At 51.4% G+C, this 9,013-nt stretch overlaps 1 protein-coding gene across 2 annotated transcripts; it reads left to right on the plus strand.

The window, feature by feature from the left end:
- The first annotated feature begins 1,139 nt into the window (after nt 1-1,139).
- On the plus strand, nt 1,140-8,427 carry PURA (purine rich element binding protein A). Of its 2 annotated transcripts, none has more exons than XM_039252716.1 (2): nt 1,140-1,554; nt 7,259-8,427. In XM_039252716.1, the coding sequence occupies exon 2, from the start codon at nt 7,412-7,414 to the stop codon at nt 8,378-8,380; it is 969 nt and encodes a 322-aa protein (XP_039108647.1). In that variant the 5' UTR covers nt 1,140-1,554; nt 7,259-7,411; the 3' UTR covers nt 8,381-8,427. The 2 variants fall into 2 exon arrangements, with proteins under 2 accessions (XP_039108647.1, XP_039108648.1); XM_039252717.1 differs by lacking the exon at nt 1,140-1,554 and adding an exon at nt 4,102-6,734.
- Nucleotides 8,428-9,013: the final 586 nt, after the last annotated feature.

Raw genomic sequence — 9,013 nt, forward strand, 5'->3', positions numbered from 1 at the left:
GTCTAATATTGCCTAATAAAAGGGTATTTACTGTGTATTGCAAGGTAACTTGAAAATAAAATATGCTCAGCTAAATAAGGAGAGTGACTAAATTTTTCTCAACTATACAATGACATCTATTTAAATAGTGATAAAGATGGTGAAGGCACTTTATTATTTGTTTTGCAGGTAATTTTTAATTGATCATTTTTTAATTGATCCATCTTCCATGTATGCCGTGTTGCAGGATGGAGAGGTGACAGCATACAAAGTATCGGAAAAAGTTACCCTGTACCAAACATCTTGTCAAACTTGGTAAGATTTCAAGAAAACTCTTAAAGGACATTTTATAATTCTGCATTTCGCCCCTGCGTAGCAGTTTATGAAAATTAACTCGTCTCTTACACTTTCTCCCTCTCAGTCCAAGGACGCATAAATAATATTTATCAGGGTTTTGTCCTTAGTCACAGCCCCTCAAAGGGGCCCAGTTTCACCTACACTGCGTGGGAGGCTGGGCAGCAACCCCACGCTTCCTGTCAAGGATTCCTGGGGCTAAAGCCTGAACGTGGTCTCGCCTCTTTCTTCTTTATGCTAATTCTGCCCTTCTAGCCCTCACCGCAGGCTTCTGAAGACCAAGGTGAGACCCTCCCGGGAGATAAAAGGCTTATTGCCTCCTGAGAGATGCGGGCGGAACGAGGGCATAGGGAGAGAGGGACAGGGTGGTAGCTGCGCGGTTAACGACGCTTAGGGCCCTAAGTTGGAGCTGATGCAGGCCCTACAGGGTTCTAGACCCGCCAGAGCCTAGCTCCAGCCTTCAAAGCCCAACGCGGGATAAGTCCTCCTAGGGGCGCCACAGGCGGTGAGTGGAGGAAGTGCGCGCAAAGAGGCCACAGGCAGCCCCTTCCTCAGACGCGCCTCAAGGCCTGGGCCGCGGGCTGTTGACGCGCCAACGGCGCAGAAGGCGCGCGCACGCGCAAGAGGAGGGCGGAGGGAGCGCGCCCGGCGCCCGCCGCCGCGGCAACTGAAACGGAGGGACGCGAGGGCGGAGGGCGCGAGCCACGGGGGGAGGATGGGGGAGAGATGGTGGGTAGCGCGGAGCGCGCGCTGACGTCGCTCGGAGTCACGCACGGAGCGCCGGGTTACGCGCCGACGTCTGGCTGCCACGACTTGCCGTCTGCGGCGGCGGCGAGCGGATCCCGCAGGGGAAGGAGGAGGAGGAGGGAGAGTCAAGGGGGCTGTGAGTGAGCGGGAGAAGCAGGGTGTGAGCCGGACTTGCCCGCGGGAGGGAGAACGAGCGAGAGTCGGGCCAGCCATCCGAGCCGCCTCCTCCTCCTCCCCTCGGCGTCCCGCCCCCGCCTGCCAGCCCGCCCTCCTTCCTCCTCAGCCGGCAGAGCCCGAGTGAGGCGCCGCTCGGCTCGCGCCGCTGTCCAGGACAGGTGTGCGCGCGCGCGCCCTCCTCCCCCTCCTCCCCTCCCCCTTTCCTCGCGCCAGCCTACCGCCTGCCTCGCGCGCGCCCTCCCTCCCTCCAGCCCGCGCCCTCCCTCACCTGCGGCAGGACAGCGCCCGCCCGCCCGGGTAAGCCCCTCGCGACCTTCCCTGCTGCCACTGCCACAACTCGAGGTGCCGCCCACCCCGTCCCTTCTAATTGCCCTCTTATGTCCCAGGAATAATTACTGTACCATTCTAGACATCCTCGCACCCTCCCTCCGGGGACTCAGGCAGTGCAGCAACGCCCCCCCCCCCCCCCCCCCCCCCCCCCCCCCCCCCCCCGTAGCGCACGAACGAACGAACGGACTCCCACCTCCAAAAAAGAACAAAATCACACGCCCCTTTAAAAAAAAAAAAAAAAAGACATTCCTACCTCTGCTGACGCTAGTAGACCACCAATGGTGCCGTTTGCTTAGCAATTCCTAAGCCCCATTTCCCCTGGCCACCTTCGCCCCGGGCCTGGGACAGTGCGCCAAATGTGGCCGACACTCCCTGCACAGCAGCCCTCGCAGGAGGGGAAAGGAAGGAGGGTTCTAGGCTTCACTACCAACCTCTCCTCTCCTCTGTTCAACCCCCACCCCCGCAATGCATACACCCGCCCAGGATGCGTTGTAAAAATAAAAAATAATACATTGGTGCTGACATCGCAGATGAAGGCAGGCCCAATGATGGGTGGCCCGAACAAGGCATTTTTGCTGCCCCACGGAGCTAGGTCAGCCCAACAGCCTCCTCTGTCTTTATTCGGGGGCAAAAGGAACGGATGCGAAGCTGGAGGGTATTCCCTTTGAATGACAGTGGCCTCCGGAGGCGGCTGGAGTGTCTCCAGAAGGGACCCCCACAAATGTATTTGCCTTGATTCTGAACTTGGATAGAGAAAGGCCCAAGTCCGGCTAGGGCAACTTTCTTTGGCTCGTTGCTGTCTACCCCTAAATAAATGCCACCTTCATTTCCGCTGTGTGTGAGGGGACCTTTTCGAGGGTTCTAATTCGTTCTGTCGGGCCAGGTGCTTTTGGAGAGCTTTTTGCAGCGGTGTCTATGGTTGTGTCCCGTGTCCTTGGAAGGGAGGTCCCAGTGCTTTGTAACAGACGAATTTGGTTTGACATCTTTTGGTAGACTGTCAGCGGAGAAAAGGATTTTTTTTTAATTACTTAAAGACCCCCACTGATCCCAGCCCAAACTGACGTTTGCGAATTGCGGCTTTCAAAATTGAAATGTTGACTAGAGTGTGGAGAGAGTTGCTGATTTCATTCCTTTGGGTACTAGTAAAACCTTTTAAGTATCAGCCGGAAGAGAGTGAGCTATTGATATTTGCATCGGTTCTGTTTGGGCCTTTTGGGTACATAAAATGTCGGTTTCTCGGAATCTTTTATCGAATTTAGAAATGTGTGCTATGTTTATTTAACTCTTTTGCAAATGCTTAAAGTGAAAACATTTTGTGAAATGCGAGAGTTCTGTCACATGGATTGTTCTCTTCAGATTTTAAATGTTTAATTCATATCTTTAAACATTAAAATAGTATTGGAGAGGCATAATTTTGAAGATTAGGTGAGCTATAGAAGGACAATGTGCTTTTAAAAAAATGATTGATGAAATACTGTTACTATTAGTCTTTGTTGTTGTTAAACGTTAACATTTACTTGAGAGTTTCACTTCATTTTCCTGGTAGAGAGGCATGAGAAGAAATGGGTAATTCCTCCACTTTGAACACTTGCAGTACAACATTCCAGTTAGTTTTAATGATTTGGGTATTGAAGATAATTGTGTAGTTTAAGACAGGCATTTAACCTAAGTAGCTCTTGAAACAATTTCTAATGTTCTTGCTTCTCTTTTATTTTGGAAATCTGTGATATTAATCAGCATATTGTTTCTGTTGGGAACTCCATAACCAAAAGGGTTTTTTACTCAGAGGTAGATTCTCTCCCTCCAAGTTTATTTTATAAATGTGTGTGTGTGTGTTAATTTTTACTTTTAAAGACTAAAGCATATTAGAATTACCCGTAGTTCAGGCTGAGGAAAATTGAAGCTTTTTTCCTTTTTGTTCTGCCTAATGTTTGTTTCATTTGTGAACAATTTTTGTTGGTAAGAATTTGTTAACGACATAGAGATAGTGGGATTAAAAATAAAGCAATCTCTGTTCTCTTCAAAATGTGTGTGTAGTGTTAATAAAAGCACAAGAAATCTAGACGTTTATCAGATTTTTTTAAAGTAAGCAAACTTAGAGTAGAAAGGGAATATTTTTTAATGATTTTTATTTAACACTGATATTTTGCTGCATGTTCATTTATTTCGTTTCCTCTTTGCCTTTCCTACATTGTATTGAAATTATCAATCTAATTTTACAACTGTTTGTTTCAAACTAACAAATTCAAAAGGTTAAATACTAGAACTGACTTTTAATTTACTAAGTATATTATTTAGGTAATTAACAAATGGCTAGAAGTCCTTTTAAATCTATAAATTTTCTAATGGGTTTTCAATGTTAGGATGCAAATCTAACTCTGAAATTCTTTTTTAAGCTTCTGAACTTTTTAAGACCTTCCTCTGAGACAATATTCATTCTTCCTAGACTGCCTTTTAAGGCTACCGTATTCTGTAGCCTAAAGAAAGCCGCCTTTCACCATCCCCTTCCTAGTCTGACCAAAGCCCCACACTTACAGGCTTATCCTGAAGTTAACTTTTTGAGTAGTGGAAATGTGCTAAATGTCTAATTTATCATTGAATTATTTTGGAAAAGCCATTATTAGCCTTGCTTACCTTTTAGATACATTTGTAAAATAGGGGAGAGGCTGATATATAATGGTAGAAATTTTACACATATATAACAAATAACAAAATAAGCAAATGCACATTTATGTGGAGAGATACAGGTCTGAGTCGTTTGCTGATTTGAGTTTAAAATTCCCAGTTTGAGCATGCAAATGATATTTAACTTGTGTTTTGTCTAGAAGCTTCATCAGTTGCCTGTGTGCTGGGGAACTAAGAACTCAGTTTCTAGTGACACTTTTTCAGAAAATCAGGGTGTTCCCAAACTCAAACCGCTTCAGGACCCCTGGATGTAAATGTTTGGGACAGAGAAGCGAGAAATTTAAACTCTAAAGTTGGTCTAGGAAGGTGGGCATTTTTAAGCCCTAGTTTTCTGTCCTGGGGGAAACAGTCATTAGCTTAGAAGAATGGGACTGGCAGGCACGTGCCCCCTCATCACAATCCCATTGGGCTTCTTACTGCTATGAGCTTTCTTGAGTGGGTAAGGGCTTGGTTCTGTGCAAGGTAAACCCCAGAAGAGCAGCGGCTCTTCTAGATAGACAGATCTAAACAGATCTTAGCCTCAGTTTACAGCTGGGAGCTTAATGCCCCGCCTTGCTCTGTGCGGAGACCCTGCCACACAGCCTTCCCGTCCGTTTGGGGCCAGGGTCTATCCAGGGTCCTGATCGCTACTGTGTGAGTTTGGAGTAGCCACTGCTTTTTCTCACTTGAATTTTTGCGCGTTGGGAAGTGCGCCAACAGTTTTTCTCTCCCCTTCCTTACAGAGTTGAGGACAAGGGAGGGAATTTAGTAAGATCAGCACTAAAATGGTACTACACGATACTGGAGGATGCCCTCCAACTAAGGAGAAGTCTTTACGGGGCCCAAAGCCTTGATTTCTGTCTCTCAGAATGGGCCCCCCCTTCAGGGAACCATTTCAGGGACCGCTGGACTAGGAGGTAGTTCGGGAGCTGGTTCCCACAGCACTACTCCAATTTGCTCTTTGGTAGCCATAGTGCTTTTCCCTGTTTCTTGCTCTTTAGCGGGAAGTAGCAAACATCAGTCCAGAGCCAGAATAGCTATTGCTGGGTAGAATGGGCCCTTGCTAAAAGAAAAAGGAAGCTATGAATACTTAGCAGGCAGGTTTGCTTAGGAGGTAAAGGGATACATTAGGGAGCTTTGAGGGCTCAGGTCTTGCCAAGGCTTAGGTCCTAGACTGATCTGGGTTTCTTGATCCTTAGTCGTCTTCACCCCTTTCTTTTCCAGGAACCTTGCACAACCATGGTATTCAGCTGTCTCTGGGGCTGAATGAGGGAGGGAAGACCCCTTACTTCGGGGGTTGAGGGATATTCAGTGGGAACGGAACCCACAGATGGGACAGAAACACTCTTCTAAGGATGGAGACAGCAATCTATGCGTGAGAAAGCCAGGAGTAAAGCTGTGATGTCTTTCCTTGAGCCCCCTGCAGAAGGTGACAAGGAGAATGTAGGGGCAATGGCAGGGGTTCCCCTGGAGATAGGCCTTAGCTTCTCCCCAACTCTTAGAACTGCAGACTGCAGGGAGGGAGTATGAGCATTTGCTATATATGTAGGAGAAGGAATACAGGCCCTAGATTATGCTTTAGATTTAGGAAGAAAGAAAACACTTCTTTCCGAGTTTTTCTGAGACCGGAGACCCCCTTTAGCTGTCACTGTCCAAAGATCCATGGGTTAATTAATGGTTGGTAACCTAGCTGTCTACCTAAAAACCACTAATCATTTAATGTTTTACTTTTTGAGAGGTAGGGGCTCTCCTAGATACTAAGGAGTTTCTGGGAGGAGGGATAAAAGGGGCGAGCGAACCTGCGTTAATGAAACCCGTAAGGAACTGCGTTTCCCAGGAAATTCCTGACATTTTTAGCTCGTGAATTTACTAAATCTTGCTTGGTTTTTCCTCCGTTCTGGGTCCTTCCAGAGGGGAAAAAGAGTGGGTTAGGGGCTGAAGGCTCGGCAGGGCCTGGTTCATCCGCAGAGCTGGCCGGCAACCCAGGCTGGGCTCAGCCTTGAGCAGGGTGCCCCCCTTCCCCAAATCTCGGAAGGAGGAGGGGGAGGCAGGCGGGCATTTGTGGTCCCAAAGGGGGTTCGTTGAAGGTTTTTGGGTGAGCGTGGGGTTTCTTTTTGATTGTTGCTTGGGGGGAAGGGGAGAGCCAACGGGAACAGGCACTGCGGGCACCCCGGCCCTGGTGCGGCTGCCGTCCTCTGCTTGGCTCCCCCCCGCCGGTGAGTGCGCCCGCCCGCCTGCCCGCCCGACTGTGCGGGGCTGCGGTTGGGGGGAGGGGGGAGCGGGATCATCTGAGGCCAGAGTCGCTGCCGTGCGCGGGGAGGGGGAAGCGGCGGGAGCGAGGGGAGGGACAGGCTAGGTGTCTGCTGCTCCGCGCCACTGCTGCCGGCGCCCCGTCCTCATCCCAAGCAGCCCCTTCTGCAGCTAAGGGTTACCGCCGCACCACCTCTCCTGTTCTTGCCCGCCTCTGCGGCCAGGGCTCTGCGGTAGGAGACAGCCCAGGCGGGCAGTGGGTGGGCCTGTCTGGGTTTGGGTTTGGGTCTGGCTGAGGCCCACATGGAAGGGGGTGGCCGTGACTTGGTGTCCCCTGTCTGCAGCCGGCTCAGTAGCGCTTCACAGGCCCTTCCCCCCACATACTCTCTTTGGGGTCACTGGAATGCAGAGCTCAGGCCCGCTCCCTGTGCTTAGTATGGCAGTCCCCTTCTCACCCCTGGTCTCCCAACTCCCTGGGCCGAGGCTGCCCAGGGTCTGGCCAACAGCGACAGCCACAGTGGTGGTGGCGGCGGCAGCTGCGACGCGGCGCGTCCCACACACACACCCCCCCCCACGCCAGGGGTGTAGGGTGAGGGCCGGCGGGTGGGCGCCGCCTGGCGGGCGGGCGGGCGGGGGGCTGGCATCAGGGAGGGGGCGCATGTCACGTGCCGGCGGGCGGGTGGGCGCGTACAGTAGGGCGCCCTGCTACTGTACTGGGGAGTCAGTGCCCTGTTACCGGGTCTCGTCTCTCCCGCAGATCTCGCGAGAGTGGCTGACTGGCTGTGGGGGTTGCGGCGGCAGCAGGCGGAGCCGGGGAGGGAAAGCAGCGGCGGCTGAGGCGACTGAGGCGGCGGGCGGAGCGGCAGGCGGCGGCGGCGGCGGCGGCGGCGCGGCGGCGGAGCGCAGCATCATGGCGGACCGAGACAGCGGCAGCGAGCAGGGTGGTGCGGCGCTGGGCTCGGGCGGCTCCCTGGGGCACCCAGGCTCGGGCTCGGGCTCCGGCGGGGGCGGTGGTGGCGGCGGGGGCGGCGGCGGCAGTGGCGGCGGCGGCGGCGGGGCCCCGGGGGGGCTGCAGCACGAGACGCAGGAGCTGGCCTCCAAGCGGGTGGACATCCAGAACAAGCGCTTCTACCTGGACGTGAAGCAGAACGCCAAGGGCCGCTTTCTGAAGATTGCTGAGGTGGGCGCGGGCGGCAACAAGAGCCGCCTCACTCTCTCCATGTCAGTGGCCGTGGAGTTCCGCGACTACCTGGGCGACTTCATCGAGCACTACGCGCAGCTGGGCCCCAGCCAGCCGCCCGACCTGGCCCAGGCGCAGGACGAGCCGCGCCGGGCGCTCAAGAGCGAGTTCCTGGTGCGCGAGAACCGCAAGTACTACATGGATCTCAAGGAGAACCAGCGCGGCCGCTTCCTGCGCATCCGCCAGACGGTCAACCGGGGGCCCGGCCTGGGCTCCACGCAGGGCCAGACCATTGCGCTGCCCGCACAGGGGCTCATCGAGTTCCGCGACGCTCTGGCCAAGCTCATCGATGACTACGGAGTGGAGGAGGAGCCGGCCGAGCTGCCCGAGGGCACCTCCTTGACTGTGGACAACAAGCGCTTCTTCTTCGATGTGGGCTCTAACAAGTACGGCGTGTTTATGCGAGTGAGCGAGGTTAAGCCCACCTACCGCAACTCCATCACCGTGCCCTACAAGGTGTGGGCCAAGTTCGGACACACCTTCTGCAAGTACTCGGAGGAGATGAAGAAGATTCAAGAGAAACAGAGGGAGAAGCGAGCTGCCTGTGAGCAGCTCCACCAGCAGCAGCAGCAACAGCAGGAGGAGACCGCCGCTGCCACCCTGTTGCTGCAGGGTGAAGAAGAAGGGGAAGAAGATTGATCAAACTGAATGGAAAAAACCCACACACACATGCATACACACACACACACACAGCCACACACAGAAAATATACTGTAAAGAAAGAGAGAAAATAAAAAGTTAAAAAGTAAAAAATAAAAATAAAAAAAAAAGAAATAACTGTTAACTCCAAGGGAGCACCACCCACAGAACCTCCACCAACTGACAGTTTCTCTTCTTGACTTGCCACCCATCGCTGGATGTTGTCCACTTTATCCACCATATAAAACAGTAAGCAGCTGCTAAAAACAAAAAACAAAAAAAATACAAAAAGTAATAACATTATATGAACTGTGTTTCCTACTTGATTAAAAAATATAAAGAACTGAGTGTTTATTTCCCTAATTAACCAAGAACTTTTGTACACGTTTAAGCTATTATTATTAAAAGTGTTTGCAAAATGGTCAAGATTATAATATTGCTGAATTATATAAAAGTCCTTTTCATGTTGAGCTAACATTTGACTTTAGCACAAAAAAGAGATATTTTAGAACACGTAAAATAATATTTTTAGTTTTTCTCATTTTGTTACCAAATTTCAAACCTTACATGGAGGTTATTATAGTATATTTGACACCCTATATACCTGTGATTAGAGATGTGTATATATATGAG

The sequence above is a fragment of the Hyaena hyaena genome, unplaced genomic scaffold (genome assembly GCF_003009895.1).
Source record: "Hyaena hyaena isolate Hyena2069 unplaced genomic scaffold, ASM300989v1 scaffold_426, whole genome shotgun sequence".
NCBI classification, from domain to species: domain Eukaryota; kingdom Metazoa; phylum Chordata; class Mammalia; order Carnivora; family Hyaenidae; genus Hyaena; species Hyaena hyaena.

What these genes read in the sequence shown, in the direction of transcription:
- PURA (XM_039252716.1), top strand. Translation starts at nt 7,412, where the DNA reads ATGGCGGACCGAGACAGCGGCAGCGAGCAGGGTGGTGCGGCGCTGGGC.